The 23,203-nt window shown below is 38.9% G+C and overlaps 1 protein-coding gene across 6 annotated transcripts in view; it reads left to right on the top strand.

The window, feature by feature from the left end:
* LOC127572196 (nuclear factor 1 B-type-like) overlaps nucleotides 1–23,203 on the top strand; it is a 259,368-nt gene that overhangs the window by 152,082 nt on the left and 84,083 nt on the right. For all 6 annotated transcript variants that reach the window (XM_052019119.1, XM_052019120.1, XM_052019122.1 and 3 more), the window contains exons 4-5: nucleotides 13,253–13,321; nucleotides 18,993–19,107. In XM_052019119.1, the coding sequence (XP_051875079.1) occupies nucleotides 13,253–13,321; nucleotides 18,993–19,107 (184 nt within the window). The remainder of the gene's footprint in view (nucleotides 1–13,252; nucleotides 13,322–18,992; nucleotides 19,108–23,203) is intronic.

The raw sequence follows: 23,203 nt of genomic DNA, 5'->3' as shown, positions 1-23,203 counted from the left end.
GGTTCCTCCGAATCTATTTTGTTAGTTACATCCTCAAAAAAAGCAGACTCGTTAAACACGGTTTTCCTTTTACAAATCTGTGCTGGTGCTGCCCAGTCCTATTGTTATTTTCTCAATACCCTGAAAGCATTGTCTTACTAATTGATTCCAGCATTTCCCCAAGACTGTCAGGCTAGAGACCTACTTTTGACCATTTGACTTTAAAAACAACCCATTAGTCATATTTCTACTTAACAAATTCATTATCAGTTTCCTTTGCACACTGTTTTACAAAAAAAACATTGAGCTGTTTATAATAAGTAGATCAACATCTTACCAAAAAACACTGTGCACAGGACTTTCAGATCCCACAGGATCTAAATTGAATAGCTTCTGCAAATGGGTGTGCAGATTGCGATGTATGATTAACTCGTGCCCACTGATTTCATTGCCAGATTCAAACTACCTCTGCTTTCATGATTACTATAGGTGGCCAGCACTGACAGCACTTCAGTGGTTGCGTGCATCACCAGGGTAGTTGATATCATGACTTGCTAGCTCCTGTTAAAGCAGCCTGCACTACTTAAAGTTAACCTGCAGCCTTTGAAGGGGGTGGGGTGGTGCATTGTGTCTGCAGTGGGTGCTGTCATTTGGGTGGGACCTCTATCTGACTTGGCAATTGGTGAAAAATGCCGCAGGAAAGAGTGGTGTCCGTGGATTTTGGATGCTGCAATAGGTGCCCTTGGAGGTGTAAAGCAGGATAGATGTCCTGTATCTAAATCTCCCTCCCTGCCAGGCAAACTCCTCCAAGCATTTGCTCAACAGATAATTGGAGCAGATGGCCATGGGTGTCAGTATCACTGGTGGAACCCCAAGAACCTCAGTACAGTGTTGGAAGAAGAACCAAGGAATGCCTCTTTAAGTGCCACATCCAAGCAACTCCAGCACTGGCCTCAGATAACTTCATGCTTACCAACAATCCCTGTCTCTTTCCTAGTCTTTACCATCCCCGCGCTCACTTGACACAGACACAGGCCTCCAACCCACATCTCCCAGCCTGCAGTTACTGCCAAACAATCAACTGAAGCAGTTGCATCACCCAGTAATTTGGGTGACACCCACTGTCACACACATCCTGCTGCTTTGCAGGAAGCTAAAGCATGAAACCAGAGGCATCAGTGACTACCTGTAATGGAACTGATATGTTTGTGTCAACTAACCTGCATGAAGAAGGCAGTGTTGGAACACTGAGTTGGCCATGACTGGAGTATCCATTGCTGAAGCCATTTACCAGTAGGCCTAAAGGGACTCTAACGCTTAAATCTTTTTTTCTCACACTGGACCTCCTATTCTTTCAACAATCTCTACTGATTAATAAACTTCAGATATTATTAACATCCACTTCTGACTTTTCTTGCCTTTCCTCCTCACAGAAATACCTTGGTAGATTGTTTGGCAGAAACTGCAGGCTGTGAGATATGGGATGGATTCCTGCATCTGTATCCAGTGAGTGTGGCTAAGGTGAAGAATAGGAATGTAAGAAAAGAGATGGAGCTTAGAGACACAAAAATCTGCAGATGCTGGAATCTGGAGTCACAAACAATCTGCTGGAGGAACTCAGTAGGTCAAGCATCATCTGTGGAGGAAAGGAATTGTCAACATTTCAGGTCAAGACTCTGCGTCAGGACATTCCCTCTATTGAAACTATATCCTTATTAGATCAGGAGACCAGACCTGTACACAGTATACCAGATGCGCTCTAACTAGGGGTCTCTACAATTGGACCAAGATGTCACTTATGTTCAAATCCTTTAGCAATAACAGAGATACAAGAAACTGCAGATGCTGGAATCTGGAGCAACAAACAAATTTCTGGAGGAACTCAGTGGGAAAGGCAGTATCTGTAGCAGGAAATGACATTTCACCTGGACTGCGATAGAGCCTTTTGGTAAGCAAAGGGTTGTAGAAGGCTGGTGATACGTCTACTTGGATGTGGCATTTAAAGAATTTCATGTACACAAACCCTTACAAGTGGTGGAGCAACAACCAGAAGGTAGAGAAGATGAAGACATATCATCACTCAACTTCAAAGTTTTAACCCAGTGTTCAGATGCTGATTCGATATATAATTTAGATGATACCAGAGTGCAACAATATGATGCTGGGTAAGAGTGTGTGGAGGTAGATCAGAGGAATAAGACACCACAGGTGTCAACATCTGTTGGTACAGTTCAGTGGTTAAATTAGAGGATCAGTAGTCCAGAGGCATGGACTATTGATTGGCATTAGTTCAAATCTAACCACAGCAACTAGGGAATTTAAATTCAATTAATTAATTGAAAAGCCAGTATCAGTAAAGGAGACCACAAAACCACTAGATTGTCAAAAAAACAACTAGTGTCCATTAGGGAAAGGAACCTGCTGCCCTTGCCTGATCTGGCAGATGGGAGACTTCAGACCCACAGCAACGTGGTTGATTCTAATTTACCTGCCTTTGGAAAAGACAGACTGAACCACTCAATTAAAGGGCTGTTAAATGCTGATCTTAAAGGAAGTAGGCTAGATGTCTACAGAGGATTTAGATGAGGAATTTTATGGGAAAACCTTTGGAAAAGGTGATTTGTATGCAAAATTAAATGCTTTTTGCTTGTGGGAGACTTATCCAGAGGTCGGAGTTCATTGTTTCCAAGGTGAAAGTGGTGGCAGACTCATTTCCAAAGCTTGTGGTGCCAACCACAATGCAGCATCAGATGCCTGGTATGATAAACTCCATAGCTGTGATTACTCAGGTACTGCAGCAGAACTCAGACTACTATTAAGTAGTTCAAGCTTGCCATCATGCAGCCTCAAACTGCTGCAACCATGGTTGTGAACTATAGTGTTCAAAGAGGCTCTCGGAATGTTGTAGCAGTACAACCATCTGTGCGCCAGTCGACAACCAAGAGTGCTGAAGAGTGGCGGTAACTCTGAAGGACAACAAGCAGCTGCCTTCTCTCTGGATGACAGTATTGGTGTTGCCACCACTACCAATCTAGCAGAGCCCAGACTTCCAGCCTTGTGCTGAGATGGTACAGTTGGAAGCTGGGCCTTAGCCTAGAGGTGCTTTGTGCTATTCTCCAAGATCACTTGCAGCCTCCTCTGCTGAAAATCAGCTGTGCTACAGGGCACTAGGGTACCAATATTGTAGGAGTACTGGAAGGTAAAGGAAGGCAGGCACCAACAAGTCCAGATGAAGGGTCTTGACCGGAAATGTCAACTGTCCACTTCCACACACACACACACACACACACACACACACACACACACACACACACACACACACACACACACACACACACACACACACACACACACACACACACACACACACACACACACACACACACACCAGAATTCACGAACTATTGATCTGATATTTTGGTTAAACCTCCTTCAGTAACATCATCACAGAACAGAGATGGAACCTGAGAATTTTCTGGCACAGATCACTTATTACCACACTAATTCATGAACTTACTCACAAAACAGCATGATTGCACGGTTTAAATAATGTGTACAGATGCTGCTCAACCCGCTGAGTTCCTCCAGCATTCTGTTTGTTGCTCCAGATTCCAGCATCTACAGTGTTTTGTGTCCAGGCACCAATGATTGTTGTTTTACATCTGTAAGCAATGAACTCCAATTTAGTTTATAAATCTCATTAGGAATGTTTATTTTTTTTTGGTGTCCTTTGTTCATTTTTGCTAAGTGGACAATATGATTGTCAGTAACAGAAAGGTTATGTGTTTATTTTTTATTTTATAGTATGTTGTCTCTGCTGGCAAGGCCAGCATTTATTGCTCATCCCTAGTAAGCCACCTTCTTGAATTGCGATACCCCATTTGTTGAAGGTTTGCCCACCAACCCACCAGAGATGGAGGAAGATGGTGAATGGGAATTCAAGGCTGTGGATACTGGAAACACTTGAATTCAATCTGGCAGTCATCTTGATTACTTGTTTGTTCAGTGTGTAGCAGACAAGCAGGTATCCTGGGAGTTCCAGTTCAATTTTTGAACATATTGGTGAAACAAGTCTCCTGATCAAGACATTCCTGAAATGTATATACAGTAACAAGTATCTAGATTGTTTGTAGAAGGATTTCCATGCCCAATTAATGCCATTTTTTAACTGTAGGATTTCTATCAGTCCTGCTCATTTTGTGTAATGGAGTTCAGTGTAATTGGACTCCAATGTGTCAGGTTACTACCGATCACCACTAGACAAAGTCAGTTTCCAGGACTGTGGTTATCTGCTTTTTCTTATTTTTTTTCTGTCCAATTTTCTCCTTCCTTCACCCGAAGGCAATAACTCATTTGGGATATGGTTTCATGGCACTAGGTACTTTCTGATATCTTATTGAAATGGCCTTTATTGCAGAGTATTAGGGAGTGGGAAGGAAGAAATGCAGTTTGATTTCTCAGATGCAACTTAAACTTCTGAAAATATCTGTAGTATTTGACATTTGGCCAGGTTGGTTATTAGTTATTTAACTATTGAGAAGAGGGCATCATATCTGAGCCTAGATTTCATAACACACACTTATGGATGCATGCAAGAATGCATGCACGCGCACGTACACATACAAGCAAACATACACACAAACATACATATACACGTGCACATACACGCACGCATATACACACACGTGCACATACACCTACATATACACACATACATGCACAAACACACATGTATACACACACACACGCACACGCACACGCACACACACACACACCAGAATTCACAAACTATTGATCTGATATTTCAGTTAGACCATCCTTTGGTAACATCATCACAGAACAGAGATGGGACCTGAGAATTTTCTGGCACAGATCGCTTATTACCACACTAATTTATGAACTTACTCACAAAACAGCATGGTTGCATGTTTTAAATGATATGTAAATGGCATTTCATTCCACATGATTTCCAGGATTGTTCATGTTCAGACAATCATACACAGACTGTATGGAAGGGCGAAAGATGAAATACAGGTTTCACTTCTCCAGACAAAAATCTTCTGAGTTTGGCTGCTCTTAGGAGCTGTTCCAAACACTGGCAAATGCATTAGAGCAAAGAAATACTTCCTTCATTAACTGTATGTCTGCAGATTGACGTACCAAAGATGTACCTAAACACTGTATTCTTTGTGTACAGAGGAAGTTAGATTGAACAATGAAGAGTTAAGCCCTTTAGCCCTTAGCTAGTAATTTTACAGTCTGCTTTTAATTATGTAGTGCTGCCAGCAATGTGTATCTGAGTGTGTTTGCGTTGCAGGAGCTTTTCCTAGGTTTCGATTCTGCACTTTTGCTTCCAAGTTCAAAATGTGCAAATGGTTGGAACTGCATACTGTAGATCATAGACCATATACTAAAAATAGCCATGAGACAATCAACATATTTTTGATTCCTCTTTCCTTTAACACCTGCAGAAACAAAAAAAAAGATAGGTAATAGGGCCATGATATAAGCGCAGTTGCTGTTATGTTGGCTTTGTGGTATTACCTATAAATAGTTTATATACATTCTTCAGTCGAGAGAGGAGGATGGAAAGGTTATGACAGTTCTCCCTGGAATGGAGGAAGTTGAAATGCAACCCAATAAAAGTTTTGGAGACAATAAAAACTTCTGACAGTGTAGATAGAGAAAATGGAAAAAAAAGTCCTTCTGGTGAGTGGGTCAATAACTAGAAGTCATTGGCTCACAACCATTGGCAAAGGATCTAGAGAGGAGATGAGGAAATTTTTTTCATGGAAGGTTGTCAGGACTCAGAATTCTCTGTCAAGTTTGAACATGCTGATTTCATAAATCATTTTGGAAAGGAGTTAATGGTTGCCAGGGATATAGGTGGAAGAGAAAATCACTTTTCTGTGGGGTACACAACATAAGACCCAGGGGCAAATCCAGGCCAGGAGAGACTTGCATCCAGTCAATGTCAGGGAATGGCTAGCTCTCATTCTTTGCCATTCTCATATTCACACTTAATTGATATACCTTTCAGATAGATGAGATTCCAGTTAGACAGGCAGTGAGTTAGCCCACCTACCTTTTGCAGACACTCCTTTACCTTCACTACCTTCACTCAGCTGCTCATCTTCTCAAAGCCATTCTCAAGGGAGAAGGGGTCAATGCCTGAAACCTGCTGTATAGGCAGTAAATTGCTTCTGTACATTGAATAACATTTGGCTGTTGTTGCTTCTACCTCTCCAGAAGGCCAATACATCTTCATGAGAACAAAGATCAACTCCAACACATTAACCAATTTTGCAAAGCTGGTTTGGTTTGGTTTATTATTATTGTCACATGTACTGAGATGCAATGAAAAGCTTTTGTTTGAATGCCATCCAGGCAGGTCATTCTATACATAAGTACATCAAGGTAGTACAAAAGGAAAACATTAACAGAATGCAGAATATAGTGTTACAGTTACAGAGGAAGTACAGTGCAGGTAGACAAGGTGCAAGGGTCATGACAAGATAGATTGAGAGATGGAGTTCATCTCTATCATATAAGAGGTCCATTCAGGAGTCTTACAACCGTGGGATAGAAACTGCTTCCTTATTAGTGAATCCCTGTGTAGCTTTTACTCCTGTTGAACAATATCATTGGCTAAACCAACTGTCGAACCGTCAAAAGGCTTTGGATGTCTATCAATGTTGTTAACATTCACAACATTCAAAATTAAGGGAAAAATAATCTCAGTGTTAACACTCACGAAATGCTGGAGGAACTCAGCAGGTCAGGCAGCATTTATGGAGGGAAATAAACAGTCAATGTTTTGGGTCGAGACCCCTCATCAGGCTGACCCGCTGTGTTCCTCCAGCATTTTGTCTGTGTTGCTCCAGATTCCAGCATCTGCAGAATCTCTTGTGTTTTAGTGTTAACACTTCTTTTTAAAAAAATGAACATTTTAAAGATTGTTTAAAAAATAAAAATAATCACAATGCTTAAAACAATTAATACATTTGGGTTTACAGATTTAGTTGGGGAAAACAGTAATGACCTGAAATTTACCCACCTCCCTTTGATTAAAATGAATGGAATCACTGAATCTGTCTGGGTCCAACCTGTCACAGGTTCAGTACCCAGATTCCCACCATAAATGCTGGCATTTTCTGTCTGCCTTAAAGTCACAAGGTGGAGTCTTGGATTGGAAAGCAATCAACTTAGTGGAGAGGACCTCTTGAGAAGTTCAAGATCTCCAGGTTCACATGAGTGGCCCTCAGAACCCTTTTAGATTGTCAATCTGACCCCTGCCCACTACAAATTTATATCTTCAAGCCTACTCCACTATTCAGTGGAATCAAAGCTGATTTGTGTTTTTACTCCACACATGCATACAACTTCTCTCCCCATCCTGTAACAGCTTTAGTTAACAAAAATCTATCACAAGAACACAAGAAAATTCCCTACTCCAAGACATTAATATAAACAATAAATAATTATGGGCCAAGAACTGATCTCTGAGATACTCCACTAGTCCCTCCAGCCTGAAAAGAACCTACTTATTCCAATCCTTTGTTTTCTATACGACAGCCAACTTTCAATACATGTTAACACACTTCCTCCAATACCTTGGTCTCTTATCCTATGCACCAGCCACTTATGTGGCACCTTGTCAACTGCCTTTTGTAAATCTACTTACACAAAATCTACAAGTTGTCTATCAAATCTCATTTTCATATCCTCAAAGAATTTGAGCAAATTTATCAAACATGATATACCTTTCATAAAACCACATTGAGGTTTGATTACATTCAGCTTTCCTAAATGATTAATTATTTCCTCTTGATCCAAAATTAATAATTTACCAATTTCCATTTGCAACAGAATCATAGAGGTTCCATCACCCCACTATGTGTAGAACTGATTTCAAGCTTCTCTCTTGAAAGACCTGGATTTAATTTTTAGATGATGCCTGCAGGTCTTCAACATCCCAACCAGTAGATGTCTCTCTCCCTGTAACCCAGAGATTCCCTTAACATCTTAAACATTTCTTCTGAATTCCAGAGAACATAACCCTAATTTGAGTAATCTCTTCTCATATTGCCACCCTTGGAGTCCAGGTATCATGGATGACCTCCCTCCCACTTCACTCTACTCCCTCCAAGCCTAATCTATCCTTCCAAAAATGTGAAGCCTGCAACTATGCACGATATTCTATCTGGAATCTAACCCACCTCCAGTCCCCTATTAGCCTGTGTTTATTTTCAGAATGACATTTTAATTATCTATTTATATAGACCCCTAAGTCTGTATTGGTTGAAATTGCTTCTAGTTTGTCATGTAAAAATATTCTATTTTATCCTTTTTCAATTCAGAATAAGTGACCTCACACTGAAATCCATTTGCCACAATTTTGCTCTTCTTTTCAACCTGTAGATATCCCCCTGTCAATTTTTGCTTCTATCTACACTCTTACTTTAGCATCTATCTTTATGTTGTAGACATGCTTGGATATGTGACTTTCTATTCCATCATTTAAGTCATTTATAAACATTCTGAAAAGTTCCAGAGCCAACTCCAATCCTTGTAAAACCCTCCCTGTCAAGTCCTGTCAAGCTGAATAAGATTTAATTAATTCATACTTTTATACTTTTGATTGATCTATTAATCTTTCTCTCTCTCTTTCTCCCCCGTCTCTCTCTCCCTCTCTCTCTCCCACTCGCTTCCTCTCTCTCTCTCTCTCTCTCTCTCTCTCTCTCTCTCTCTCTCTCTCTCGCTCACTCTCTCTCGCTCCCTCCCTCCCTCCCTCCCCTGCCACCCTATAGGTCACTCAATAGCCTTCAGTCCAGGAGTTTCAGCTTTAGGTAACAATCTCTTATGAGGGATTTAGTTGTGGAATTCCATGAGAATAACATCCCATGTCTACTACTCAAGTCACACCTTCAAAACATTCAATCAGATTTATCTGGCATGATTTACCCTTCACAAATTCCCGCTGTCTCTCTGATCAACTGAAAACTTTTCAGATGTTCTGTTTCTCAATGAGGGAGTTGAAGGGAAGATAAAGAAAAAAGACAGCATATCCACAGCATGTTGTAAGGCTTTTCCTTGCAGTAGGCTTCTCTAATTGTCAGCTTTTCCTGAATGATCTTTTATGTACGCTGTAAGTGCATTGGAGTTAGTTAAGCACTTTTGAAAAACAGGCGCTGTTGTAGTGTAGGATATTGAGAGAGGCAAAGGGTGTAGCAAAATCTCACAAACAGCAGAGATAAATGTTAAGATACTTAGATTTTTGGATGAATGTTGGCTGAGGGAATTCCTCTTACTCTTCTTTGAATAGTGCAATTTTTTTTTCACATCCACCCAAGAGAGCAGTCAGAGTTTCAGTTTAATGTCACATCCAGGTCACATCTCCAATGGTGTAGCACCCCCTCAGTGTCAGCTTAGCTCAAGTGTCTTCTGTGAGGCTTGAACCCATGATCATCTGCCTTGGAAGTAAGTGCTACCATTTAGCCAAAGCATCATTAAAAAAATCTGTGTGCATCCAAAGCCCTTTGTTATGTTTTCAAGTGTAGGATTGGATACTTTTATGATTTTGATTTTAGAGTTAGTGTGAGCATTTAATAATTAGATGCTCTTTAGCGAATGTGAAAATCGAAGCATTCAGCATTCTTTGACCTAACACGTCTATTAGATGCTTCCTCACATACCACTGTTTGGAGATGATTATTAACATGTTAAATAGACAGATTGGTTTGGGTAGTGCTCTCAAAGTCTATGTTTATTTAACACATTTATGAATGTTCCTGAGTACTGAACACCTGGAAGGTAATGTTATTACCTTAATGATGTCACGTGGACTCTGAATGTTTGAATCAGCCTCATGGAAAAAGTTCGTAGTTTCAGTAATTTTGAAGCTCTAGTTGATGCAGCTCTGGCTTAATTATACTGCTCTTAAATTGCCATTCTCTGCTGTTGTCTATTTTGCTAAGGTCATCCAAGCTGTGGTTCAAAGGTCTCTGGTACCTTGCCCAAGAGTTCATTCACCCAAGAGTGAATGTTGACAGGCTGTTCAAACAAACAGCCATCACAGTCAATTCTGATCCTATCTTCCCCAATGCCATATGCATGCACTTTTCAACAAGGGAATCACGAGTATGAACCATAACTGGATTAGTTAACTGAGTTATTAACTCCTTTGACCCAGGAATGCTGAGACAAATTGCAGCAACCACATCACCATACCAACTAAATTCAGTTTTTTTTTAGCTGAGACCAGGGATCAAATCCAATAGCCTTGTGGCTCATATTATGCAATCGTTCATTCTACAGATTGGATCATGATCCTCCTTCATGAAATCTCTGAATGGTTCATATAATTAACCAGCATAAAAGGGGTACTGTCAGCTGAACTCTAGATCCTATTTGATGCAGCCAAATGAATTGCTAAGAATTAACAAAATATATAATTGTGATAAGAATATATCATGAATAAACATCCAACAAAATAATACTGTTAACAATCATGTTAACGCCTAAAATACAAACAAACCTGGTGCAATGCACTGATTTTAGGCAACATGATGAAAAGAGTAATCCTTAAAATTTAGGACACGGATATGGTTTCTTGAACAGACCAAAATTATTGACTAATTAATCATTGAACTGGTTATACAAATTGAAGTATAAGTATTTACATAAATTTGCTCCAGTCATTCTAACAAAATGTACATATGCAAATGTGCAACAGAAAGAAACTAGTAGCAGTCTTGTCAAAATCTTTGTTGTGCATGGAATTGGTAAAAGCAATATCTTTAGATTGCCAATATCTTTAGGTATTAACAAAAACACTTGAATGAGACCCTCATACAGATTTAAGAAAAGGAGAGTATGAACAAAAATAAATCTCAAATTCAGGTGTAGAACTATCTTCATAGCAGAATAAAGCACATTATTTTAAGTTGTTACCTTGCTAGTGACAAAAATCGATTGTGTTGCAGAATCATTACCACCAGAGCTCAGTTTAGATGCAGATACTGCCTTTCCCTTAGTGCAGAAAAAGAAAATGAAGAGAGCAATTTAGATGCACAGAAAAGGCTGAATATATTGCCATGGCAAGAAGCTTGGAGCATCATTCAACTTTTGAGTTTGACAGTAAGGCCCAAATTAAGTAGGGATTCTTGTGATGAGTGTGTCAATAGAACATAAGAACAGGAAAGACTCTTCAATCCCTCTAGTTGGTTCACCTTAAATAAGATCATGATTTACCCATATTTTAGTCCATTCACCTGGCTTCGTTTCTTATCCTTTTGTTCTCCTATTTAATATTATGAATCTTAATTGGTTCAAACTTATAAAATGAGGTAGCATCTTTGATTAAGGAATATATTAGAGTGCTAGAACAAGAATGATCAAATGCATACTTTGTTTGGTTGGAGATGTTTAACAATAAAAGAGTTACAATACTACCAGAACAGAAAAGGGAGACTTGTAGAGAATGACTGAGAGGTGAAATAATTTTAAGGCCGTAATAATGGGAGGCTTTGGCCACTCTAATATTGAATGCAGAGTGATTGGAAGAGATAAGGAAGAATTTCTAAAGTGCGTGCAGGAGGATTTTTGCAGAAGGGTGGCATTGCTAGAAATGGGGAACAAAGTTGGTCAGTTAGATAATGTGACAATTGATGAGCATCTTGGGAATAGTGATCATAGTATTGTGTGGTTTTGGTTAGTTGTGAAAGAGGACAAGAAGTAATTTTGAATCAAAAAGTTAAATGCGTAATAAAAATCATGACTTTTCATCCATAACAAAAGGGAGCAAATGATACTATGCTGCAATTTCCTGTGCTAATTAGAAGCTTTATTTTATCTGTAATTTAATGCATTTTTTTGCATTTCTTTCTTCAATTATAATCAATGCAGTGGTGCAGAAAAAAATTGTCCATGTGTGCACACAGCTGGAACAAAAACTGAACAGAATTGCGACCAAGTTATTATTTTGGATCAGCTATTATGATGTCACTTTATGAATAAATGAAATCTTCTTTTAATAAATCTTGACAACTATTCTGTCAAAGTGCCAGATGAACCACTTTGATTTGATGAACCAAAAGAATGTCAACAGTGACAACAGAGAGCCAAAACGCTAATAAAGCTTCTGGGTTCTGAGCTTTTGTGGAGGATCACCCAATCTTCACCAGAATCATTTCCCCAGAGGAGTTTCTGCTTCATATTCTGCCAGATCTATCACTCATCTGCTCTCCTTCCTGCTGTTATTTGAAGTTTTTTTATGTTTTTGCAGAAACCAGCATTTCTATCACCTCAGTGTAATTTTCCAAATGAGCTCAACCCAAAGAAGAATTAGCCAATGAGCTGACCTGCAAATGTTCACACACATTGCCTGGTGTGCTACAATAGTTCAAATTTGTTTGCAATTATTGCGGATATTTAGTGCCACTACCATTATGGCACAGATACCTAGTTGGGCTCTAGTACAAACTTAAACATAACCATTTACTTTTATTTCATATCACCCATACACATGAATGAAGAAACTACTGTTGAAGAAATAAAAATTGTTGGACCTTCATAATTAACATTTCAGCTTTTCTCTGTGTTTTCCTTTGACTGGATCAGATTATATTAAACAAATGCTACTTCACTTGCTTTAAATGTAATATAAACACTTCTAGAATCAAAAATTATATCATTTGAATTTACAACTGCATGACAGTGTTCCATAAATCACCCATCATGTCAACTTCACTCCTCACCTAGTCTGATTAGTAGTTTGCATTCCATAATAAATAGGATATAACATCTTCTATCTATAATAAAGCATTCACCCTTTCCTATCTGTTTATAGATGCCCTCTCATAACTATCCTACTCTTGTGTGGAACAGCAAAGTGTCTCACTTGTATATATTTCACAAGCACATAGCTAAATCCATTCTTAATTTTACTGGCTGCAGAATGTACCTGAGTTTCAAAGATATAGAAACCCTGTTCTACTCTAGCTGGCTTGCAAGTATACCTTTGAGAGGTAGTTGAAGATGGAATGCAAATCCACATTTGGGTTTGAACCATTCAATGAGCGTCCAAACCTTCAGTACCCTATCTATTTGGTCATAACGTCACTGCTCTTCTGATCTTCTGATTATTTACAAAATGACTTTTCCCTGTTTCTGTTTGTTTATATGATGCTGAAGACCATTCAAAATGGTGAAATAATTTTTCAGTTGTTAATAATAACTTATCTAAGCTAATTTTTTTTTCTTTCTCTTTTAGCATACCTAGAGGACAGCTTTATAAAATCAGGAGTCTTCAGCATTGGAGAACTTATGCGAGTATCTCGAAGTAAGTGTAATGGTTCATTGAGATTTATCTTAGAGAATTAGTTACATGTTTTATAATTGGGCAGAACTGTGTGCTGGTATTTCCCATTACAAACTGGTTCTGATAAAACTGATTAGTGTCCATGCCTCATCATGTTCTTCACTGTGACGTATCACTATATATTTCAGCTCAGGATGAGGTTGAAGGTCTGTTTACCTTGTAGAGATGGTGAGGTAGAAAGTTATCTTCATTCATTACCACTGAGCAGACACCGGTATCAGCTGTGGTTTGTATGCCCTATTGTTCTATTTCACTCACTTAAAACCATTGTAGTTTATACCAGAGTTTGGGCTACCTCACACTTCTGCTTATGTGTGCTTTCTGAAAAATTCAGTTTTCATCGAAAGCCACCAACCATAAACTGAAATTTGTCCTTCTATATAAAATATTGAAAATGTCATTGGCTTAGCATGGAATGATATGGGATCCATATTTCCAATCTCCTGAATCAATAAAGAAATAGATCCACAGTGATAGACCAATTAAGTTGAGTTACAGATTCCGTTTGGCAGTCTGCAGCAAATTATATAAACTAAATTATATAAATTAAATTATTCAGAAAACGCATATTACTAGTACACTACATGAAGCTCAATAGAGCTTCTGAAATGTTGCTGTCTTCAATAATTTCTAGCCTGCTGATATGATATATGTGAAAAATAATCTTTATGGAGACCCCATTAATGCCCAAGCCCATGTAACAAAAGGTCTTTAACTTTACCATCAAGTTGGCAATCTTGGATGGTGGCTAATCCAACTTTTATTGTCTCCTCTAATTACAAACTACACAATGAAGTCGAAAATCTACCCTAGAAATCAGTGAAATTGAAGCACATGGGCCATCAGCTCCTGTGTAGATTATATTTTATTGCCAAACAGCATAATAGAAAATAAAGATATATCTTTCAAAATTAATTAAAGCTTTTTTTACCACCAACTAGTTCTTGTGTTGTCATTCTAGAAATGTTTATAAATAATTAAACAAAGTCTAGTTTAACAAGACTTTACTGAATTATATTTGGACATCAAACAGAGTTGTATACATTGGTACTTCTCTTTGTGCTCAGGAGTGAGAGCTGTAATGTAATCAGTGCTAAAATGGGTCATTATAACATTATGTATAGAGAGGTACGTTACTGATAGCACTGCTGTCCCAGGGACTGGCACAATCCCCTGCCTTGCTGTGCAGGGAACCCAGTTGAGTGCTCTGTCCCACACTGGCGCTCCCATGGAAAGAAATGGTCAAAGTGATCTCAAGGCTGTATGGCAATGGCTTGTTGCAGAATGAACTACATTGTGTAATGACTGTTTGGGTGGGCTGGAGCAAGCCATGCAGTCACTCAGTGCTGAGATGTGGGTCTCAGAGCTGTACCGTGGCCCACATGGTGAGTGTGGCACATTTTTGGAGACAGGCAGCACCTGCTCCGTGTATTGACCACCCGCCTGGCTTCTACAGTGTCCCTCATAACTCCTTGTTGGATGCAGACACAGGAGACTGCAGATGCTGGAATCTGGAGCAACAAACAATCTGCTGGAGGAACTCAGCGGGTCGAGCAGTACCTGTGGGAGGAAAGAAATTGTTGACGTTTCAGGTCAAAACCCTGTATCAGGACTGAGAGTGGAGAGACAAGATGGCCAGCTTAGAGAGGAGAAGGGGAGTGGCAAGAAAGGATTACAAGGTATTCCGAGGCCTCAGAATCCTTTCTTGCCACTCCCTTTCTCCTCTCTAAGCTGGCCATCTTGCCTGTCCATCCTCAGTCCTGATGCAGGGTTTCAACCCAAAACGTTGACAATTCCTTTCCTCCCACAGATGCTGCTCGACCCGCTGAGTTCCTCCAGCAGATTGTTTGTTGCTCCCAATTGGATGCGATGGAAGCTGCTCTCTTCCCCCTTTTTGTTTGATTGTACAATTTTGTCTAGCCTGAAAATTTGCCATTTGGTAATGTCCGATTCCTAGCAACTGTGGATGCCTGATAGAGTATAATCAAGAACGTATCAAAGCAGGAGTAACTTATTCAGGCCCTCTTGTCTGCTCTGCTCTTCATACAACTACAGCTGATATTTTACTTCAGCACCATTTTCCTGCAGTAATTCTATACTTTTGATTATCTCAGAATCTAAAACTATATTCACCTCTCTCTTCAATATACTCAGCAGCTGAGCCTTCATGCCTTTCTTGGTAGAATATTCCAAACATTCAGAAGATTTTTCATTGCAGCCCTTATCATGAGACTATTAACCTTGTTCTCAACACCATCGCCGGGGGAAACATCCCAATAAGAATTGTGCATGTCTCAATGAGATCACCTCTCATTCATTTAAACTCTGAGCGTATAGGCCTAGTCTGTTTAATCTCTGCTCCTACAGCAAACCTGCTATCCCAGGAATCAATCTGATGAAATTTCAGTGTACTCGCTCCATCTTAAGTAGATAGGGAGATCAGATCTGTACACAATGTCCCAGATGCAATCTCACTAGGGGTCTATGGAACTGGAGTAAGATCTCTACTTCCACACTCAAATCCATCTGCAGTAAAGACCAACATACCATTTGCCTACTAACCTCTTGCTGTGCCCTGCAAATTAACTTTTATTTATGTACAAGGGTACATCAGATCTCTCGACTTTAAAAAAATACTCTGCTTTAGTTTTTGCTCCAACACAGGTGACTTCACTTTTTTCACATGATATACTTTATTTAGCTTATTTTCTTCTTCTATCATAGATTCCCTCTGCAGGACCTCAAACACATCTGTGCTTTTTGGCTGTTCTCCTTTTTCCATAAGTATTTTCATCTGTTTTTGTGAGATCCTTCACCATGGAAGTAACTTATCATGACTGTCAGACACAATGGAATAAAAGCAGCCTATTCCCAAAGCTATGAAATCCCTGCCTATAACCAATTTTATTTTATTTTTTGCAATTCAGTTGTCTTTCAGCCTGTGAGCCGTCTCTCACTCTGATGTTGCTTGTGACTACACTCGTTTGTACTACTCTCTTTGCCTGCCTCATTTTTGTCTCACATTAAACATCTGTAGGACATGTTTAAAAATGCAAAGGATTCCCTGCAGTTGCAAATCATGTTATCCTTTGTTACCTCTGGAACTGGTCACCCATATGTTTCTTCTGAACTGCCCAAAGCTGCCTGTTGCTGCCTCTTGGGTGACTATATATCAGTGAGTGTGATTCATAAATGCCTCATTCTTTCTAATGCTTTGGAGGGTGGCTCATTACTGTTCTAAAATGAGAATCCTCTGTAGAGATTCAGCTTTACAACACCTAGTCCAATGTGCTGTCCCTGAAAGCACTGAAAACCTGTGATCACACATGTTTCATTTTGTACATTTTACATAAAGTTCCATGCACTACCATTACTTGCACCTTAACAAATGCAGATATTGACAACCTGAACTACCATCACCAAACTGCCCCATAATCTAAGTTCAGTATACGTGATTAATAATTATAGAAAGTCATCCTTAATTCCAAGGGAATACATCAGAAAAATGTCTTAGTCCAACTACACCTTGGTATCAGTCTACTTCTAAGGTGTAATTCCCATTGAAGCTGAACTTCATGCTATTGTGGGCCTCACGTTTCATTGTCTTCTTACAACTACATACCTGTTTATTGCCAGTCTCTGGATTTGAACCCTTTTATCAGCTAATCTGTCCATCTTCACAATTCTGTATGAAGTGTGTACAGTCCATTTTAAGATAACAAAATATTTCTGTGTTCATGCCATTTGCAATTTTGATGTTGTATCCCATGTTGTGATATTTTGTCCCAATGTGGGATGGCCAATTAAATGCTGGCTCAGCTTACAAAGCCCACATCCCTCGAATGAATATATTTTAAAAATGTATGAGTCCAGATTATTTCTACGTACGTCAAGAAGAAATAGTTTCTCCACTTACCCTTGGCTGAAATAAGTTTAATTCCCTGAGCATTCATTAAGTGTTCATGTGGTCTTTTAATTCAGTCTGTCACGCTTCTTTTGCATTCCAAGCAAGTATTATTTTCTATGTTTGCAACCAATGGTAGGCTGATTGATTCATGGTTGTCCATTTATTCCTTTTGCTGCATTACAACAAGATATCACCTAGTCATCCTTCATTCGAAATGTTTAAAGTTTTGTGGTTATAACCCCAGGTGTTTCCCTTGGCATTTTGAAGGTTCATACCATAAAACCTACTGTTTTTTTTCTACCTTAACAATAGGTTCTATATTGCTTCTTTGACCATATTTATTGTATCTAATTGCATCATCACAGCCACATTCATTTCCACAACCACAATCTTTGTATGTAGAATCTGAGGGGAAGGTCACATCTGCTGGTTTGACTATTCTTTCATCTCTCATATGGATTCTTTTTCTACCCTTTGTAAAAAAAAAGTTCTTTTTCAGTTTTTGCCCTCTGTAGTTATTCCATATGATTTTCTTTCAGTAATAGGAGATTTGTTGCCTCTTGCTTTTATTTACAAATTGAATTCGAATTTCTGTGCTAATAGAAGAATCTTCAGTTTTAGTTGAACCCTCTTTAACTGTAGGAATATTGCTAATTTTGATATTAAGTATTTCATATTTGGAAGTTTACTATCCAATTATTTATTTGGCAATGGGATATCCTTTGACATTCAGATTTCCGTACCCCACGTCCCTGCAGCTGACTACACTAATCCTACAATGGCTCAAAATCACAATGGCCTTTTCACTACGAGTATGTGTAACTAGACAAACTTCAGGCAGTAACCTCCTTTAAAATACAAATCGGGTCCTGAGACCCAAAATGTCATTTTGATAGGAATTAGTTACTGTACTGTGTATTCCATGCACACTCCAACAAGCTTCACAGTATTGGAGCCAAAGAATCCAGCCAAATACATTTGGAATTAATTTTCTTAGACTGAGAGGAATGTGGCAAATTCACTATTGAGCCCCCAAAAAACTAATGTGGGCTGCTATCACTGTGGGACTCCTACAGATCATTGTTTTGACACTGCCCTTCCCTGTTTATGGATGGAGTTCCCCAGGAGCCTCAGTCTGGCAGTGGGATATCCTTCAACATCTGGACTTCCATACTTCCCCCCACCTCCCACTACTGAGGTCTGCAACTTACTATACCAATCCTACAGTGGTTCAACATTGCAATGGCCTTTTCACTATGATTATGTGTAACTAGATAGACAAACTTGACTCCATTGATTTTGGGAGAAGGTGTTATCAGCCTGAGTTATGATGCACTTTGACTATTCTTCTGACACTTTGTAAGACACTCCAACACAAAGCGAAGACTTATAAAATTGTTTCTGATCAGGTTTGCTGATACAAACTTTGTAAATGTATGAGATACCAAAACTTTTAAAAAGTAATGAAGAAAAATTAGGACCAGAAGTCAAATCAGTGTATGATAATCTTTTCCAGAAATGTTTATGATTTCATTTGTATACCTTATAATGATCAGATTAGATTGTCTTAAAAGTAGTCAAAGTATTCATGTTATGTGTTCTTAATAAACTCTAATCCAGTACACAAATGTATTCCAAATATTTTTATTCTTTGTGAATAATGTAAAATTATTTTGTGTGCAGAAAGATTGACTATCATAATTCACAATTGTTTTATGCTTTCAGTGGCTATAACACAAGGAAGTGGGATTAGTTACAACCTTGCAGAGATTCAAAGCCAACCATTCTACCATGACATAAACTCCAGCCTACAGAGGTCACTGTCTTCCCCACCGGGCAGGTAACTTCTTTGATTTAATACATTTTTCATTTAAATCATTAATACCTGAAGTAACATATGGAAATGTATCCTAAGGTCTATGTTTTGACCCCTCTCCTGTCCATTAAAACATCATAGGGTAGAGTAATTTGGTCATAAGAGTTCTCTACGAAATAATACTGGTTAAAAGAAATTTATACCTATCTGAACAGAGATGTTCACTTCAACACTATTAATTTGTAGCCCAGAGCCCAATAAGGACCCAAAGACACAGGAGTGGTGGAAATTTATCCATGGTTACATATGCTAAATGTATAATATTATTGGTATGTGCATTGTATCCTGCATGTGAAATTCAACTCCATTGACTTCAAAGGAACTGATCTTCAGTAGCAGTGTACAAGATACATAGTCTAATATTTCATGCATACCACAGAGGATAAACTTCTCATCTTTACCTGATATCAGCAAGGAACAGCAGCATAATAGTTATCATCTGGACGAATAATCTCAGAGATACAAGTTCAAATCCCATGATGGGAATTTAAATTATTGATGGCTATGAAATTTCCAGAGATCTGTAAAACCTATCAGAATCAAGAATGTCTTTCAGAGAAAGAGCCATTACCATCTTCTAAATGAAGATGAGGGCAGACAATAAGTGCCAGCCTTGCTAGCACTATCACAGTCAGTGAATGAATATTTGAAGAAAGATATAACTGTTGAAACACAGTAATATTTCTTTTTCAGTTAACTGTTTTTTTTCCAGAGATACATTTTCTTAACCAAATGTACTCTCTAACACACTCCTTCGCATCCATTTTCCCTGAGTTAAAAGATTTTCCTTGTTATTTTGGCACAAATTTTACAGTAAGTTAAAACGGACAAATGTAACTTCTTGGCAAATGCCAATTTGCACTGCTGTGATTGATACCATTAAACTGCTGCTTGCAGAACAAAAGTGTAATTTATTCCATCCCAGGAGATTGCCTTGAAAGGTTTATATCTGTAGAATTGTAATGAATGTCTATGCCAGTTTTAAGTTTATAACAAATAAATTTATTGAGTCTTGTATTTATAAAATGTCCACAAATGATGATACAAGCACACTGGTTTCTACTGTGATACTTAAACCTTTTCGATGCTAAAGAAAGTTGCACAAATTAAGGAATGTTACTTCAAGATATAAAAGTGCGTCAATATATTTTGTAAAAATTAAAATATATAAAGAAGTATCTGCTTTCCAAATAACAGCTAGAAATAAAATGCAGCACAAATTTGTAATATGAGGGACCTGAATTCTTGTACAAATTATGGATATCTAGGGATTATAGTTAAATCCTACTGAAAATATAAACATCTGAGAAAGAATTTTGAGTGGAAGGCAGTTGACATCATTTATTTTAACTGTAATAAACCTAATTTTGCAAAAAGACAATGACTACACAATCGGGTCAGGTTGCATCCCTTGTTTGATCACTATTACGCCAGTTTGACTAGAATTTTAAGCGTGAGATTGCGCATATTTTTAGTGTGACTTATGGCACCTGCCATATTTGGAGGGGTGGTAGCTCACACATTCTAAAAATATGTTGCGTAGCCAGATTTTGATGTTATTTTTCATTCAAAGTTGACTTGACATCAGTGCTGCCAAACTGCCTCAACAGTCCAGCTAACGACATGTGTTTCTCACACAGAGACCCAAGTGGTTAACAGCAGAAAGAACCCCACCTACCCTTAGAAATGGGGCCCAAAACTGCTCACAATACTCCAAATGTGATCTGACCAATGCCTTATAAAGCCTCAGCATCACATCCTTGCTTTTATATTCTAGTCCTCTCAGAATGAATGCTAACATTGCATTTGGCTTCCTTACTACCGACTCAACCTGCAAGTTAACCTTCAGGGAATCCTGCACTAGGAATCCCAAGTCCCTTTGCACTTTCGATTTCTGAATTTGCTCCCAATTAGAAAACTGTCTATGCCTTTATTCCTTCTGCCAAAGTGTATGCTCATACACTTCCCTACACTGTATTCCACCTGCCACTTCTTTGCCCATTCTCCCAACCTGTCCAAGTCCTTCTGCAGACTCCCTGCTTCCTCAACACTACCTGCCCCTCCACCTATCTTTGTAACATCTGCAAACTTGGCCACAAAGTCATCAATTCCATCATCCAGATCATTAAGATATAACATGAAAAGTAGCGGACCCAACACCGACTCCTGCGGAACACTAGTCACCGGCAGCCAACCAGAAAAGGCCCCCTTTATTCCCACTCTTTGCCTTCTGCCGGTCAGCCAATTTTCTATCCATGCTAGTATCTTTCCTGTAATACCATGGACTTCTGTCTTGTTTAGCAGCCTCATGTGCGGCACCTTGTCAATGGCCTCTGAAAATCCAAGTAGACAACATAGTGACTCTCCTGCCTGTTGACCCTGCCTGTTACTTCCTCAAAGAATTCCAACAGATCTGTCAGGCAAGATTTCCCCTTCAGGAAACCATGCTGACTTCAGCCTATTTTATTATGTGTTTCCAAATACTCCGAAACCTCATCAGGCTAACTGGCCTATAACTCCCTGTCTTTTGCCTCCCTCCCTTCTTAAAGAGTGGAGTGGAACCATTCCTGAATCTAGTGATTCTTGAAGGATCACTGCTAATCCCTCCACGATCTCTTCAGCTACCTCTTTCAGAACCCTGGGGTGTAGTCCATCTGGTTCAGGTGACTTACCTACCTTCAGACCTTTCAGCTTACCAAGCACCTTCTCCTTAGTAATAGCAACGCCACTCACTTCTGCCCCCTGACTCTCTTGAATTTCTGGCATGTTGCTGGTGTCTTTCACAGTGAAGGCTGATGCAAAATACTTATTCAGTTCGTCCATCATTTCATTGTTCCCCGTTACTACCTCTCCAGTGTCATTTTCCAGTGGTCTGATGTCCACTCTTGCCTCTCATTTACTCTTTATATATCTGAAATTCTATAGTGTTTTTTATGGGTTTGGAAGTGACTAATGAGGCCAATGTGGGAACTGCAGACTGTGTCGCAGGGATCTACCAGATCCAGAAGGGAGATTGTCAAAATGGTTGCTTAAATAGTGGCTAACACACTGTGTTCCAGGGGAATGGGGGATGTGGATGGAACTGCTCGAGCCATGGTTTGCTGCTCCAGATGTGATTATGTACGAAAGTGATATATCTGCTAGCAATTATCTCGCAAGGTGTTTGGGTGATGTACCTGCCATGGTTAAACCATTGGCAATATCTGGAAACAGAGAGAAATGAGTGTGAGGGAGATTTGAACATGCGGGAGATTTGAATGTGAGGTGCCGTCAATGGGTCCACAAAAGGAAAGTACGTACTTGGAACAATTTTAAATATAAAACTCAGTAAACCATGGAGATTAATGATTGTTCATAAGTCCTTCATAAGGATGGGGATGTGAAGATACATTTCTTTGTGCAGGTAACATTAATTTAGGAAAGAAACACCTGCAATGTTCAATGGATGGTACTCCTAAGTACTCTGTCTGGTTCATAGAAACATAATATAAATAGAAATAATGAAAAAGGTCAAATTGCATCATGGTGGAAAGCAGGGACATGATGTGTTGGATCCTCCAGTGCAGCAGGCACATAAAATTCAGCAGGTTCTGGTTTATCTTGATTGTAAATGCTTGACTTATGCAAGAATGAAACCCCATGACAAAAATGTTTTCCGACCACGTCTAACTGTTCATAAAACTGATGCGATAGATATGCAAGTATACAGGTGTTCTTCTGCTGAAGTTGCCCAGATTTTATGTTAATGATAACAGAGAAACTATTAATTGATCACTAGCATTACATTGTAAGAGGGCGAGCAACTTTATATTTTCTGCAGCTTTTGTTTAACATGTAAATCTCAAACTTGCTATAAATGATTCATTGTCACTCCACAGACTGTTGCATATGGTCTTCTCCACCTCAGTCAAGTGAATCATTGAATTGGCCTGAATTTACTCTATTTACAAACTATTTTCATTGCAAAATATCATGGAAATGATTATTGCATTTAGTGTCATTAGTTTCCATCATGAACTTATCCACAATTGCTGGCGAATAAACTATATTTATTGTACAT

Source organism: Pristis pectinata, chromosome 7 (genome assembly GCF_009764475.1).
Source record: "Pristis pectinata isolate sPriPec2 chromosome 7, sPriPec2.1.pri, whole genome shotgun sequence".
Classification (NCBI taxonomy): domain Eukaryota; kingdom Metazoa; phylum Chordata; class Chondrichthyes; order Rhinopristiformes; family Pristidae; genus Pristis; species Pristis pectinata.
Note: the sequence above shows the minus strand (reverse complement) of the source record. Positions and strands in the feature narration are given on the sequence as shown.